Source organism: Centropristis striata, chromosome 5, assembly GCF_030273125.1.
Source record: "Centropristis striata isolate RG_2023a ecotype Rhode Island chromosome 5, C.striata_1.0, whole genome shotgun sequence".
NCBI lineage: Eukaryota > Metazoa > Chordata > Actinopteri > Perciformes > Serranidae > Centropristis > Centropristis striata.
Window position 1 is genome coordinate 34,787,541 of NC_081521.1, and position 17,214 is coordinate 34,804,754.

General features: G+C 39.2%; 1 protein-coding gene across 1 annotated transcript in view; it reads right to left on the reverse strand.

The window, feature by feature from the left end:
* Positions 1-17,214, reverse strand: part of plxna2 (plexin A2) — a 191,919-nt gene that overhangs the window by 41,620 nt on the left and 133,085 nt on the right. The window contains exons 14-17 of the mRNA XM_059332253.1: positions 14,482-14,599; positions 11,825-11,961; positions 9,473-9,640; positions 7,371-7,464 (exon numbers count right to left, since the gene is read on the reverse strand). Of these exons, the coding sequence (XP_059188236.1) occupies positions 7,371-7,464; positions 9,473-9,640; positions 11,825-11,961; positions 14,482-14,599 (517 nt within the window). The remainder of the gene's footprint in view (positions 1-7,370; positions 7,465-9,472; positions 9,641-11,824; positions 11,962-14,481; positions 14,600-17,214) is intronic.

The window sequence follows — 17,214 nt, forward strand, 5'->3', positions numbered from 1 at the left end:
CCCTTTAAAAGCCAGGTGTCCCTGCACCTGGCACATTGCAATTTAAATGGCAGATTTGGCAAATTGGAGAATTAAACGGAACCTCTGCCGACGCTGTTTCTCAGTCCTCTGTCCCATCAACAACTCCATTTGGCTGCATATGAGCAAATGCACCGATCCCTTTTTTAACTGAAGAGGCTGTTAGTGCATTGTGAGCCCTGTGCACCCTTTAAATAGCAAGAAAAAAACTGTGCCATTGTCTTTAGACCAGTATTTTGTTTTATCGGTGGTACAATTGCTTGCTGATATTGCATTTCCAATTATACAGAACAGAAGAAAGACCAAATCCTCAATTTCTGAGAAGCAGAAACAAGAGAATATTTTTTGCTTTTGCTTGAAAAAATACCTTAACAATTATTTGATTTTATCAAAATAGCTGGAAGATAAATTCCTTTTTTTTTTGCTGAGGGGTGAAAGAAATTCCAACATTAAAACTGTCACCGCAACATATGCAGCAACACAGTCTGCAGCTGCACTACGAGGCATGAATGCTCTGTTGTAGCTTCCCCTGGTCTTGTGACAGTTTTCTTTAGACTTTACAAGCTACAGTAGCAGCGCATGACAAGAGCGAGAAGATAAGCCCTTTTAAAAATAGATAGCACAACCAGATACGACTCCTGACATACTTTCATAAAGTTTAAGTTCTGTGGATGCACTTCACCGTAAGCCAGAAGTAACTTTGAGATTTCCTTCAATGTAAAGTGCATTATATATAAAATGTATTATTATCATTATTATGATTATTAATAATAATGATAGCACTTTATTATTATTAATAATAATGATAGAATTTGAACATTTAAAACCAAATAACTATATATAAAAGCAATGTATAAAAGCAATAACAAGTTAGTTAAACAATGTGTGATGACGGTGTTTATTTACAGTACAACACTGGCTCAAAATATGATTAATTCCTGTTTAATGTATATACGGCATTTAATAATAGAACATTTTGATGATTTTATTCTACCCACTCCTATAGAATGTTCTCATGATCACTGTATAGGAATTAAAAGGTTTAAAGGATAGGAGGGTTCAAGTAAAGTTTGATACGGGCTGCTTTCTTACTGCTGCCATGGTGACATGTTATATAGACAGGCCCAGATGCTCCGGCAGCATCCTCGTGACTGTCACGTTGGAACAGCGAGGCATTTGCAAGTCAACTACAGCTCTGACTACCATCTGCTCTGCCGGAGATGGATAGTGTTCTTCTTTTTTTTTTCTTCTCTACACTGTCCTCACTTTCTCTCCTCTTTCTCTCCCCATTTTACTGAAATAAATCCTTTACTTCACTGAATCCTGTCAGGATAGAAAACTGCTGCTATCATGTAGGATGCTTTTCAGGCTGTGTGGCAGCGAGTGTGACGTGTGTAAATCCAAAGCGATGAGCGAGTAAATAGTGACGGGTAAATGGGGCATTGTGGGATTTGATAAAGAAAATGGGGTGTTTGGGTTCCTCTGTGGGCGGAGCAATAAATGACTGAATTTCAGAACACCTTTGCATGACTTCTGCCTTTCAATAAATTGATTTTAAGTATCATTTATGAATGTATAGTGCATTCTTTAAACTCAAAAGGACTTATACAGATTACTGAATTTCCAAATAGAATCACAAGATTATTTTCTACCACTTGATTTACTCCTCAGCAGAATGCTACAATATACAGCCATGACATTACACTGCTTCGAGTCCAAATATTTTCACTCTCAATAAAAACAAAATTCTCTATATATTTCCAAATACAAGTATACAATATAGTACATCCACTCCTTTAGGCCATGTGGAGAAAGAAGCTACACATTGTTCAGCATTGATAAAGTGAATTGAGGTCAACAGATAGAGAAAATAATTGGAATCTTGGCCTCATCTGTCTTCTTTCTCTAGTGTTGGATGGAGCCCGGGTGTTTTAAGGCAGTAACACTCCAACCCCTCCGGCTGAATACATTACCATGATCTACTGTGCTGCTACGGCCCACTCAACCATTCAAAGGTCTCTGGCCAGGGTAGTAGAGAGGGAGAGAGAGACAGAGGGTGAGAGAGAGAGAGGGATAAGGGATAAGATGGACTGGCTGTGGAGATGTGCGTAGGAGAAATGTTAGGGGTCAGAGAGTCAAAGGTCATCTGGAGGCTAACGTTGGCTAGCTCGTCATTGGCTGTTCTGCTGCTCCTCTACTTTGTTACTCCTACACTCTGTCTATTTCCCTGCCTGCCTGGTGTTCCTAGCAACTGCTTAGACTGGCATTAATTTAACTTCGGCTCCGATCTGTCCATGAAGGATCTGTGTACTTAAAATAAATGAATTAAAATCAAACATATACGTACACATACATCAGTACACACACACAAGCCCAAGCACATCTCACCCATGCCTATGACCACATACACATTCATACCCGTAAAGCTTTAAATACTAAAAAATATAAGACAAAATGAAACAATTATTTGAGAAAGAAAATTGTTCCTTCATGACACTGCTGCACAAGGTCTGTAGATTATCTTGAATAACCGGGTCATCATTTCTGGAGACGTTACTCAACTCACACCAAAATAAACTAGATTGATAAAAGCACAACAGGCAAGACAAAATAATATGTATTTTTTGATTTTGGTGTGAACTGTCATGTACTTTAAAGTAAAAAAAGAAGCTAAACCACACACTTGCCCAAGAGGAAGAGTGGAAGCCCTCTAGCCTGTGGATGTTCAAGATGCCACTTGTGATGCTGATACTGAGATGTAATGCAATGGAAGACACATGAACATGTAAATTGTATGTTCCAAGTGTCCATTATCATTGCCTATAGTAATAGCCGGTACCTCTCGTGCTCAGTGTGTCAGACAATCAGCCTGATTGGCCGAGACGTGATAGGAGTCTGGCATACCAATGCTGAACACTCTATGATCAGCAGCAGCTGTAAATGCATCTGATGTGCCAAGCCTGACACTCAGTCCGGGCTTCTTAAGTGTGGCAAAGACGGCAGATGAAATCTTTCTGGGACAGGGAAATGTTCTGGGGCTGGAAAATAACCCTTTTAGCTTTAATCAAGATTATGATAAATGTTTCAATTGTGAATCCTGTGACAGATACGGAGCGTTTCACAAAGAAAATTGTCTTTTTTCCCCCCTTCTCCCGGTTTCTTTGTGAATCTGTGCAGGTGACACAAGGGAGGGAGAGAAGCGAGGCAATTTAGAGGGAGACAGGTGATCATTTGAAGGCTGGCTGACAGACAGCAGCTCTTATTGCTATAGGCTGCTCTGCTGTTTGCCTTCCTCCAGTGACAAAAGGGGAAGGGGTAGACGGGGGAAGATGGGATGAAGGATGGGTAATTGTAACCTTAGCATTTAATAGAAATTCATTCTCTGTGGCTGTGGGGCCAATCAAGACACTGACACAGGCTTCTTTTGCGAGGCGCTAGGTGGGGAGTTAGAAGAGAAGAGGCAGGGTGGAGATGAACAACTCTCTTTCAAAGCCTCAGAAACTGACAAATCAGACAGCACGGCACCCACACACATGAGTCAAATCCCATTTCGCCAGGTCTCCAGGAGTCTCTCGCTCATCAAGTGTTTTGCTGCTTCTCTAAACATAAAACAGCACAGATCCATCTTCTACTTGTAATTACTGCTGTTTCATAACTCACAAAGGTCTTTTAGGGAAACTGTGTCCTTATGAGGAAACATTGTAGCGCAAAAAGCCCTCGGCAGAGTTTTCATTTTGTAGTAAACGAGCAGTCGCTAAGCAAGTCAGACACTTAAGGCCAATTTTAGAAACCTAATGTCAGGGATGGGGGGTTGGAGTTGCACAGGGGGAGAAGTCATGTTGGGACAAATCTATGTAGAGTTTTACAAGTAAGACACACCATTTAGCAGGTTTTTGTGTTTGTCCTGAGATTCCATAAATGAGGCAGGACATTTAGGCAGCTATATACAGGTGCATCTTAATAAATTAGAATATCATGGAAAAGTCCATTTCCAGTAGTTCAAGTCAAATAGCCCCAACCAAGTATTGAGTCATATAGATGGACATACTTTTCAGAGGCCAACATATTCATATAAAACATACTTTTAAAAATTGGTCTTTTGTAATATAAACATTTTTTGAGACACTGAATCATCATTAAATGTAAGCCATACTCATTATAATTAGAGTAAATTAAATAAATTAAGGCATGAAATGATTTTGTGCTTAATGGACATATATAATTTGTTATTCCCACTTTTTGAATTTAATTACTGACATAAATAAACTTTTCTATGATATTCTGATTTATTGAGATGCACCTGGATTGTATAAGAGTGTAATGTGTAAGCCAACTTTCTCAGTTCTCTCCTCTACAGTAAACATGTGAGTGTATATGTGACGATTAATTCAAGTTGTCTGATATATCTTGTTATTATAGAATGGAGAAGTGGTTCAGGACACATGGGGTCATTAGATAAAGAGGTCACAAGATAATTATCAGGGTTAGAGAGTCTTGCGGCCAAAATAATTCATCATTGCGATGATATTGCGGTGTCTCTAGAAAATTTGAAGAGATTAAGAAAATCTGGGTTGCAAAAGGGCAATCACATAAATGATAAACAAAAGTTATTTAGAGAGAAAAAACAACAAAAGTTAGAAAAATAAATCATGGATCATTACTGGTATATTGTGTTTCCAATTATTCAAATAAAACTAATGGAAAATAATGTATCTGCTAAAAGAAAAAATAACAAGGTCAGGAACTACTGTATTTGAGCATGTTTTTGTGCCGTGTTAGTTAGGGTGACCATATTTTGATTTCCAAAAAAGAGGACAATCGGCACGGCCTCGAGACACAAATTCAGACAGGCTTCCTGGAGGTTGATGAACATGCTTTATTATGCTTCAATGGTGCAAAATTAACTTCTGTAATAAAATAAAATGATATCTGTAAAAACTTGTAACAAAATAATAGCTCTTGTAGACTCTTTTCAAATAAATGAATAAATAATATGAAATAATGTTCTAAATATGAACTCTTCTGTTAGAAAATCTAGCTTCAACAATATATATCTCTTAATAACTGCAATAAGATACATAATAGAAGAGTCTCACAAAGATACTAACTTAACAAACAAAAAGGATCTATACTTTTCATCTTTAGTTGTCTTTGAGCTTTGAGCTTTGAGATCTCCAGCACCTTTATTAGACACTGAGACATATGTGCCAGCTTTGCACACGGTGCACTCCGCCTCCCACCTGTCCCGACCGGGACGGTACGTCGGAAATTTTTTTTGCAGTTCATCTGTGAAGCTGCACTTACGCTTCGGCATTTCCCGTGCAATGCTGCTCCGCTGTTCGATCTGCTCTCTGTCTGCTCTGCTCTGTCTCTCTGTGTGTGTGTGCACGGCGCTGACCCGCCCACAAGGCAGCCTCTTGGTAATTACGTCTCACGTGATATTGTGTGCAAAGCGCCGGTCAATTTACGTGCACGTGTACTGGTCCTATGAAAAACATTGAACACCAGACATTCTCGTGAATTTATAAAACCCGGCATGTCCGGGCAAAAGAGGACGCTTGGTCACCCTATGTTAGTACAGTGTGTTGAAAAGGAAAACAGTACAGAGCATGTACTTTTCTTTCAGCCATTCTCCACCTCCTCTCAGTCTCTATCCCTTCCTGCTCACCTTTAGTCCATTCGTCTGCCCTCCCCACCTTTCCCCAGACCACGGAAAGGAAATTCCATCCTCTTAATTAAACAAGGAGCCCCAGGACAGGGGCTTTAATGCAATTTGTAACGATTTCCCACAGCCAAGACTTTGATTATACAAGGGCTCTTTATGCTGACCAAAGACTTCTGACCGCAGTTAATCTTCCATTGAAACCCATTAGGAGTCTCCTTGCCCCCGATCATACACACCTCCAACATTCCCCACGGTGACCCACCCACACACCTTTCTTCAAACTCTACTGTCCTCCAGCCAGCTCTATTACTGCAAAAGTATCGCTCTGGAAACCTTACTTTCCCTTAGACAAGTGAAAATGTTGTTCAGTGTGACATTAAAGCACAACTGGGCTCAGCAGGTGGGGGCTGGGCGTGGAGCTGAGATTTAGCCTGCAGTCAATTTCGGATAAACTCTTAATTAAATACTGCATGCAGACCACTCTCACTGCCAGCTGCATTATTCAGACGCTCGTTGGAGTGCTTGAGACGACTGGGTTCAAGCGGAAGTTAGAGAAGCGTAGAAAGCTTGAGGGGCTGTTAGAGGAGATACTACCTTTTTTTCCCCCTCTCTCTCTCTTTTTTTTTTAACCCAAGCTAAACATCACTTAGCTTGCTTGTATAGCAGTATTTGGTGAGTCAAGCAGGACCTTATTAGCCTCCATTTACAGCTTGTATATGTAGTAGGTGTATTCAGAGTGTACAGTCTGTACCTGCTGCATGGGATGGGCAACTGGAGGCCCGGGGGCTGCATACGGCCCGCACCTTCACTTGGAGTGGCCCTCAGTACAACTACATGCATTTGAGCATGAAATCTTAAAAGTGCAATGTAAAAATGCACAAAATTACTTCTTGCAATTAATGTTGGTCTGCTGTTTCCTGCACTAAAAAAGAAATCACAGTATGTGGTTACTTTTTAATTGCTTCAAACCTTTTGTATTCCTATTTATACTGTTATACATGCATTTGAGCATGAAATATGTTAAGTTACTGAACTGTATTGTCTATACATTTTTCATTATTATTATTATTATTATTATTTTCTTTCTTTTTTTCCCCTTTTCTTATTTTTCAACACTCAATATTGTTGATATGTTTGGTTGGTAGTATTGCCATTGTTATTTTTGTTTGTTTATTTGTTATGCTACACTACCATTTTATTTTCTATGTTGCTGTTGCTTTTATTGCCCAATTTATGCTTGCCACACCTGCTTTTTTGTTTCTTTTAAACTAAATGGAAAAATCAAAAAATTGATAACAAAAAAAAGTTACTGCACTGTAAACATATTTAAAATTGCAGTTTCATCATATCTGGTTAAGTGCACGGACCTATATGTCCTATATGTGGCCCTGTGGTGTGTTAATGAAAAATTGTGGCCCCCTCCAGCATTTAAGTTGCCCATCCCTGGTTTAAAGGGACAGTTCAACCAAAACTCCAATATACATGTTTTCCTTTTACCTGCTATTTATCAATGTAGATTGTTTTGGTGTTAGAGGGTTAGACATATCTGCCTTCTTTTAAATATAATATAACTTATTTCTACTGAACCATGACAGCATAAGATTAAAACATTATGAGCAGGTAAGACAGAAATAACGTTTGATTTTAGGGGTGGACTTTCCCTTTAAGACATCATAGTGGTTCTTACATTGACAGACTCTCGGCCAGCGTATTTGACTCGGATCCTGGGCTCCTGAACCACGTCCAGATTGGTCCCTGTCACCATCAGGGGGGTGTGGCCACTGAGGAAAAACACACGTAGACAATATGAGGAAAGAAAGCTTGAAAGACAGATTAATAGAAATGGCACGAAAAATAATACACAAAGTAATTCAAAGGCAGACTAAACTTTCTAACCCTGATGCACCTCTTCAGAATATTCACCACCAGTCAGAAAAAATGAGCGCATCAAACTGTCTTTCATCCTCAGTTTCTTTTAGGAGATAATAGCCTTTGGAGTGGAGAATGATTAGAGATGCTTTTAAGCTGACTTTGCCAGCTACAATCAACTGGTGCAGATTTGTGATTGAAATACCAAGGCAGCTCAAGCATATAAGGATGCAGCGGTGGTCCTGGGCTTCATAACACAGCAGCACAAACAGAGCACGCAAACAAAGCAGGAGGAGAAACTGCTGGATGTTCAGCTCTCCCTGCAGCTGTTTGGGTTGTTGGGGATGTTTGTTGTTTTTGTTGTTGCGCCCATCAATGTGGTGTGCAGAATAAAGATGATAGCAGGTAGGAGCTGGTGCATTAATAAATATCAGATGGATCCTTGATATTAGGCTTAAAGTGTCTGTCTGTCTGCCTGTCTATCTGTCTAAATGAATAACAGTCGTCTATATGCCTCACATCAACAGCTGCAGCTGACAGAAGCATGCATTATTTTATAAGGAATGCACTTTTTTTTGTATATTTACATTGCATTGTCTGTTTTCACATTATGCAAATACATCTTCCACAAAATGTTCGCATTTGTTAGTTGACATTTTTAAACATTTTTAATACAGTTTGCCTGTAAAAAGTGACAGGGACAAAAACAGCTACTTGAAAAAGTGGTGGAGACATGTCCCTAGTGTCCGGAGTGTAAATGACACCTTAGTATCCATCTTCATTTCCCCTCTCTTCTCCCTTTGTGCCATCACACTTCTGCTGCAGTGTCTCTAAGCCCAGGCCATCTGCTGCAGACTCACACCTCTGATAGCACATTGTTCTACTAAGCCGCTTCTTCATCCTCATCCCTCTCTTCCTTTTAATTAGTAGTGTATGGTGTATGTGTATCTATCTGCCACGTTCAACAGACGGATCAACACTGAGTTCGATAGGAGAATCTCAGTCTCAACAGTGACTATCCTCTCCAATCTGTGAACTGTGGCAGTTCTATCAGATCCAGACTAATTGGAAGAGAACCGAACAGTAATTGAAAGTGCAATATTGACCTGTGTCTGCTTATTGCACTGGCCTGGACTGGCCTTCTCTAAAGCTTTGAATGGGGAGGAGAAAATCCTTAGTCTGGGTGACAGAAGCTGAGGGTTGGTTGGATAAAATAACATCTCACATGTACAGTATGTGGAGTTTATATGGTGCAGTGAGTAGAAGTGCAGTGTCCATTTTGTTGACAAAAACTATTTTCCATGGCCAAAATGAGTAGATGACCAAAAAGCACCACCATATTTTTTTTATAACAAGACTAAATGGTAGTTTTTACTTTACCAAAGTCTCTCTTTATTTTCCTTACCTTCCACCTCATCCCTCTCTCAGACAAACCCACACACATGAACTGTTCACACAGTCCATCTGTGTTTCCTCCTCAGTCCTCACAATTGTGCTACCACGATGCATAAAGTTTCAGGTCAGGTTCCGTTCATTGCTCAACATATTTTTGCATGTTGGGCAATGCGGATTGGCTCTCATAATAGAGCGGGTGGGTACGACTGACCCGTGCATCATTAGTTAGCACAGTCGAGAAAACTCTGAGTTACTGCAAAACTGCATTATTGATCATTCAACCTGTGTTATTCATCAAATAATATTCATTTATCATTCATCAAACACTATTGGCTTTGACTAGACTGGATTGTCCAATATAACCTGATGAAGAAGATGAAAAACTAAACATGCACATTTGACAAGATGAAGACTACTTTTAAAAACAGCTGACTACTAACACCGGTTTAAAGATAAAACATTTTTGAAATATCTAGCAGACATTTTGTCTGAAGACAAAGAAGAACTCTATTGTGGTGACCTTACCTTGCAATGCTCCAGTCTGGTTCAATGCGCTGGACGGTGGGGTCTTCTATGTACTCGAAGGTGAGGCTCTCCCTGATTTGAGCGTGGTCCACGCTCACGCTGATCTGCACTTGGCCGACGCCAGACAGGGAAGGGGCGGAGTAGCACACTATCTCCGTCATGGTACGTCTACAAGTGAAACATATTATAAATATCAATTTTAAATCTGTACAGAGAAATAACATATTAGTACAACATACACTTTTTATCCATTTACTATAGTTTCTGAACTTCTCTTTAGACGAGCACAAAAACAACATTTTGTGTGAGATTTGTACTTCCAGTCCTCATTACAGAAACTTTTTTTAGACTCCTGTCCTGTCTGACAATTTCATTCTTTGTTTTGCACTATTTTCCAGGTCATCTTTGCAAATGTTTATTTATCTGCACATAGGTTAATTATTTATAGGCTAAGTTTATTTGTAATGTTTGTTTAGTGTTTATTAAATGTATGTTAGAATCTATCTATCTATCTATCTATCTATCTATCTATCTATCTATCTATCTATCTATCTATCTATCTATCTATCTATCTATCTATCCATCTATCCATCTATCCATCTATCCATCTATCTATTTATATTCTATTATCGATTTTTGGTATTACAAAAACATGTTTTCTAACTGCATATCCTTTCTGAGAGATAGGACAAGCAGTACGGATATTTTTCTGTAATGAAGCACCTGTTCCGTAATTAGAACATAGCAACAAACAACTAAACCTTTCATTCCCCAAATCACTCTCATAAACAGGACCACAGCACCTCACCACTGTCATATGTTCTTCTGTGCTTTCCCCTCCCTCTACAAGGCTCCATGTTCTACCTGCCCACCCCCTGAATTTGTCCCAGTTCATTAGCAGACGAGAGCTTGTAGAAGAACAGCCCCCCCCCCCCTCTCCCCCCTCCCCTCTCTCCCATGCCAGGAATACAGTGGAGAAACACAAACCAGTAATTAGCCCCATATCTCATTAAAGCTGGCTTGACTTCTCAACCTTACAACAATACAGTCAGACTACCGTAGCAGGGCTTAAAATAGATTCCTACAGGAGTGGAAAGTAGAAGGAGGACGTGTGAGAGAAAGGAGGGATGAGTAGAGTAAAAAAGAGTGAAGTGAGGCCAGATGAACAAATTGAAAGATAGAAAAAGATATAATGTGAAGGAGGAGGGGTGGATGAAAAAGAGGAAAGATCCATAGGAGCGGCAGTCTTTCTGGAAGCTATTATTACAGGGTTTAATGCAGTAGGTCATCAAAACCTTATTAAGATTTACACAAGTTTCTGAGAGAGGGAGAGAGAGGCTTTCCCCTCGGGGATTTCTCTGTAATATCAAGGGGAAAAAATACAAGAAAGCTGTGAAATATGGCAGCTTCTTTAACTAGAGCAATACACATCATCTTGGGAACAAGACTATTGTTTTTTTTTCTTTTTTTCATTTGCTCACAGCATGCCATATATCTAATATGTTTTGACAGTGATGTATGAAGCAGCTCAAAAGAAAATTCGAGAAACACTGAGTCAAACAATTTTGATATTATCTGTATATCTTTAAGGCATAGATGACATATTAAAGCAAACCAAAAAAATCATGATTATTTTGGTCAATACTGAGATCACGATTATTTGAACATAAGACTCATTGGTTTTGGAAACATCATGCATTTATTAAACTTTAAAAAATATAGATTTTAAACAGATTTAATTGAACAGTGATTATAATCAAACTGAATAAATACAACTACATAAAAGTAAAAAATGTAATAGATGAATTATATATATCTAAATATATATACACTTAAACAAATAATCTAAAATATTCTTTTAAAAAATGAACGAGAGCATTGGAACATGGCACATTAACATTTTATCTCGATGATCTTGTTTTTAAAATTGTTGGAAGCCAACATTTTTATTAAAGAATGCAAATGCAATTTTTTTTGAAGTATATAAAACATTTTAGGACAAAGTGTTAACATGACAGAAAAAAAAGAAATTAAATCAACACTTTTAACACTTTTTAAAATCCCTTGATTTAGGTGACAATAAAATATTCCCAGTGAGTGGATTAGTTTCACCTCCTAATATCCACATGGTGAAACTGTAAACTGTGAAATTCAAATTCGTCTCTTTCATTTGCACTTTACTGAATTTGTTTCCACCTCATCTTAATGAGCAAGTACAATAAAAAGCCGTTCTCCATGAATAGTGTGTGTTAAACAAAAGCCCAATCATGCAGGCTGTTTTAGCACATTAAACTTTATGGGCTACTAATAACACTTTTACGGTATAAATGGGTGCAATAGGAAAAGTCTCACCCAAAGAACTCGCAGGTTTGGTTTCCAAACTGAACGTTGACGCTGCTGCCGGCGCCGAGGTTTTCACCCATTATGGTTACTTTTGTGCCCCCAGACTCTGGACCTCTGCTAGGGGACAGACCTGTTACTGTGGGAGTCTGCAAAACAGAGAGATGCAGAGGAAGAGGGGTTAAGAGGGGCTGTGAGAGCAGAATGACAGAACAAAGCAAGAGACCAAAAGGCAGACAAAAAGATGGATATTTTCTTGGGTAAAAAAGGGCAGCATCTCTTTGCTACCTCTTGAAACCTTCACGTATTATCACAGATCCCCAGCAAATTACAGTTATTCATATTGCCAGGCCGATGGCAGTGGAGTGCAGCGCTGGTGGGAGAAAAGAGGATAAAACCAGGAGCTCTTAGAGTCCCTGAGAGATCCTCCTACTGTGTGTGTGTGTGCTGGGTTGTGTCTGAGTGAAGCTTTTTAAAGACAGTCTGAAAATAACTAGTGTTTACAGCTGCAGGCAGCTAGCCCGCCGTCACACAGACAGATGGAGAAATATTCAAGCAGACAGCCCATCATACAGCGAAAACACACATGCAGCAGAATGCGCACACGCATGCACGCACGTACACAGACAAGCACACATGCCGCTACGTGCACAGACATAAAACAACCATTTTAAAACAACTAAATGCACACTCTGTCATTTACGATGCCCTCTTCGACAAGTGCTGACGTATCGCTGGCTGAAAAAGACGGTCACATAGGGAGTGTGTCTTGTCGGGAAAATTGAGGAATGCCTTTGTGATGGTTTCTTTTTTATTTAGGTGCCCAACAATACAAGGGAATTGCAAATAGTGCCAATTCTAGGCACTGTGAAGTATTCTTCGAGGAATTCTACCGCTTCCCAGAGTAGCAGCTGTAACATTGGTGAGAAAAAGTAGCCTGGCGTATCCGACTGAGCCAAGAGCATCAAAACTGTCAGCTAAGTGTGACTTCCAGGATGCAGGCTAAAGCAGGTACCCCGAAAACAACAGTAGTAATTACTGACTGCTGTTAATTGTTAAGGGAGTGCTAATTGCGAAGGTGTGAGAGAGTGCAAATGGAAAAAGAGATTATCTGTTAGCTGCAGGCTGAGCAGACAGCAAATGACAGAGACGGGAAATGAACTTGTGAGAATGGGGAGCAGATAATGTTTACCTGCCGAGTTGGGGAGCCAACTGCTTTCCATTTTAGCAAGTTGATTGTCCCTTTGTATTTCTTTCTCCCCCTTTTCTGTTATGACCCTGCCCAACCATCAAATCACATTTGATGGACTATTTTCAATTCTCAGTTTGTACGAGCAACAGTTTACCCACAGCACAGCAAGAGCTCCCAGAAATCTTTGAATATGTTAGTCTTTCTTCAGCCATTGAGCAATGCTCAATGCTCTCCTAGTGAGCTGTAAACATTGATTTGAACTGTTTCGTATATATAAGGCTGTATTCATTTAACTTCATGATCCAATCTCAATAAAGGCAAGCAGCATCCACAGCCAGAGAGCTGCAGACATCATTAATGAAAGCCTTGTGCTGTTTATAGAGGAATGTTATTTATGAAATAACAGGGACTGTAAGCGTACATAGAGCTGCTTAATTACACTGTCAGTAAACATGGCAACTCACACAACCTTATTTGCCTGTGGCGCATAAACAATTACTTTGCAAGAAAAGTACAAATCACTTTTAATTGGACTAACTGTATCTTTTGTATCACTTTAACCCATGGGTGTGCTGGCTGTAGAAGGCTCAGTTTTTACACCAGCATCTTATAAAACTTAAAGACCTCAGTAATGATTTGGTACTTAACATGACCATTTTAAAAGGGGTCCATTGACCTAAAGATATTTTAATAAAAATAAATGGGTTCTATGGGTACTCACAAGTCCCCCCTTTACAGACAGTGTATTTCCTCTTTATACTAATCCCATAAAGTCTGAGGCAAAAACATGCAGTTTTTCGCATGCAGTATGAATAAGTTATTGTCACCTATTCGAAAAATGGTGTATTTGAATATTTCTGCATACTGGAGTCCCTAAAGAGTGTTGGCATTGCAGGAATTAGTCATCACTGGAATGTGAGACTTGTGGATTCAATGAGCCCAATTTTATCACTGTGTGATGATGTTAGTCCCCATAGGAGCCATGTCATTTTAATAGGACAATTTTATGAAAAATGACCTCACTGTAAAAAATGACCTGTTGTGACCTTCATGATAATCACAGCCTCATGAAACTTTACAACTACAAACTAGAGACCTAGAGCATTCAGAGGATGTATGTCCTTCCAAGGTTCATTGACAACAAGGACAGTTGAATTGATGTCTTGATGTTGTATTTTCAAGGGATTTGCGATTATTTTTTTAATCCATTTTTCTAGTGGACAAAACTGGTAAAATTTAGCAACAAATTGTGTCAAACAAAAAAGTCTTATGAGACCCGATTGAGCATGAAGATGGCCATCATATACTCCCATCATAATGTTGTAAGCTCTTATATACGCTAAACTTTTAATATTTGAATAGTTGCCCAACCAAAACACAATGTTTATTACAGATTTATGAGTACTACAGCACACTTTACGAAGATACATTATATTGTATGAGGATATAGTGCAATGTGGTGTAATTGCAGACATACCACAAAGGAGTAGAGCTGCGAGGAGCGAGCCCTGAGTTCTGGTCTGCACTCTCCAACGCACAGCTGGACTGGACCTGGTCTGCTGTCTGCCGGAGTTGCATCCATCTCACACACAATCCTACAAAAGACACACAACAATGCATTAAAATCACTGTCCGTAATTAAAACGAAAAGCAACAAAGTACCTCAGCTAGACTGGAGAGACTTCAATCTTTCTTAAAAATAACTTAAAGCGCAGAAGTTCTCTGTATGTTTAAATGCTTGAGTGAAGTTGAGAGAAAGTAATCAAAACACTTCTCTGCTTGATATCGATTTATCCTCCACTCTAAATGCAATCTTCTTTTGTTGTCTCACTCATTTCATTACAGGACACATCCAGACATCGACCAGGACCCCCTCGATGACAGTCTTTAAATGAGACCATTGCTCCTCCTCCCTTTGGCACTACAACACACCCAACCTGAGCAAAGTAAATTTCTCACCAACAACCAGGCCACTGACAGCGCTGGTGTTGTGCCACTGCGGTACGTTTAATGTAAATCACGTAGCAGGATCAATAAGGTTTTACTGTACCATGTGATCAGGTGACACCCAGCGCTGCAGGTGACTAGATCAAATGACATAATAAAAAATGAGGATGTGTATTGATCAGTGGTGCCAGGGAGTCGTAAACGTGGAAAGAGATGCAGATGGCAGCAGCAAAACAAAGCAGACTTATCGCTCAGTGCTGATCACCTGAATTACAACAACTGACTCTGAGAGCTTTGTTGGATGAAGTATGTGAAAGAGGGTGGCTAAAGGAGGATTTATCCACTGACAGAATTGTTATTTTATTCTCACTGCCTCAGAGAAGCACAGACTCACTTGCTTCCCCACCTGAAGGCCAACCACACTGCTCCTTTGTGAAGTGGAATATGTTTTTTTTTTTTAAACTGCACATTGTATCTTCTCTATTTCTATCAAGAGGCCTGCTCGTCCCTTAAGGGTTACTTACTGAAATCTTCCTAATGAGGACTCAATGTGGCCACTATAAAGATGCTATGGAATAGTATCAGCCCTCAGAAAAATGTACTTTCTGACTGGTGAAAAACACAAAAGTTGAGACTTTTTCTTCAAAGCAGGAGTGGCTTTCACACACTCTTCTGAAGTAGCAACATAAAAGACATATAAATATGTATGCTTTTTTTCTTTTTTTTGTCCAATCCAGTCCAGTCTATCCTGGTGACTGCATTAAGGCTCAAAACAAACAGTGGATAAGGACAGGCGTATAATGAACCTACAGCCAATATGACCCTGACAGCCTCTGAATAAAAGTCCAGCTCAGAACATCATCACTCCCTCCAAGTTAGACTGAAGGGGTCGTAGGTTAGTCTTTTAATTTCGTTCAGTCTATTTTTTTTACATGCCATATAAATGAATTCCCTAGCTTGTTCACAATTGGATTAAACTGCTGTCAGATCAGTGCACTGCTGACAAATTGTCCCCTACAGCTAAGTGGCACAGAGTGAATTTTAATTACAACTGCCCAGTAAAAAGCAGGGAACCACAGACATACTGTATGTCTTCCACATAATTCTTTCAAATACTGGCAAAAGTGGAAAAAAACACCCAAACTAATAATCAGAATACATACTAAACTGTGCAAGCACATGTATGTGTGTGATCTATGTATTATAAAACAGCGCCATAAGACTGGAAATATGTGAGTTACAGCGATGGTGCAGTGCTGAGCTGTTCTCCTTCTGAGGGCAGAAGTAGGCCAAAGAAAGAATTAGGGTTAAAGGCTCCTCAGAGAGCCATCACTATGATAGCTTGTGTGTGTGTGTGTGTGTGTGTGTGTGTGTGTGTGTGTGTGTGTGTGTGTGTGTGTGTGTGTGTGTGTATGAGAGTGCACAAGTGTACGTGTGTCAGCTGTGCCACAGTGCACAGCTACACATTTAAAACTTTACATTATACTGTAGCTGAGTCCAATACTAAGAAATGTCTCTTTTGCAGATATTATAGCCCACTATAGTGTGTATGTAATGCCTGTGGTTATTTCTTTGTGTTTTACAGATATGAGATTATTAAAATACAAAGCATTATTTCCTCTCTAAAGGAACACGTTCTTAATATATATATATATATATATATATATATATATATATATATATATATATATATATATATATATATATATATATATATATATATATATATATATATATATATATATAATTGTTTAAATGTATTCATTCATTTTTATTTATTTTTTCTCCCTCTCACCTCGTGATATACTGATTTTGCATAGTGTAAATATTTAACCTATAATTGCTGCATAATCAAATCTTTTTTTGTGCTAACTGTATAGCATCTATGAAATAGCATTATAGGATCAGGATTTCTTCATAAAGAATTGCATTTTCTCAATACAGAACGCAAACCTTATCCAATTTTTTCAAGATTTATTTATATAGGGTAAAGCATCTTATGTGCTTATGTCCTTGCCTTTCCCTTGCGAGCTCTGCATCTCCTGGGGAGGTTAAACAACCATAAGGCACTGGGTTCCTTCTCTACACACGTCCGTGTAGCCATGGGGGAGTGGGCAAGTTGTGAAGTATGGGCAACGTTTCATTAGTTCAGGGTGAACGGGACAGGCTTTAACGTGATGTATGCACAGCATGGGACAATTAGGGAGGTAAACACAAGTAAACACACACAGCTGTTGTGGGATTGTTGCTGACTAGATGAGCT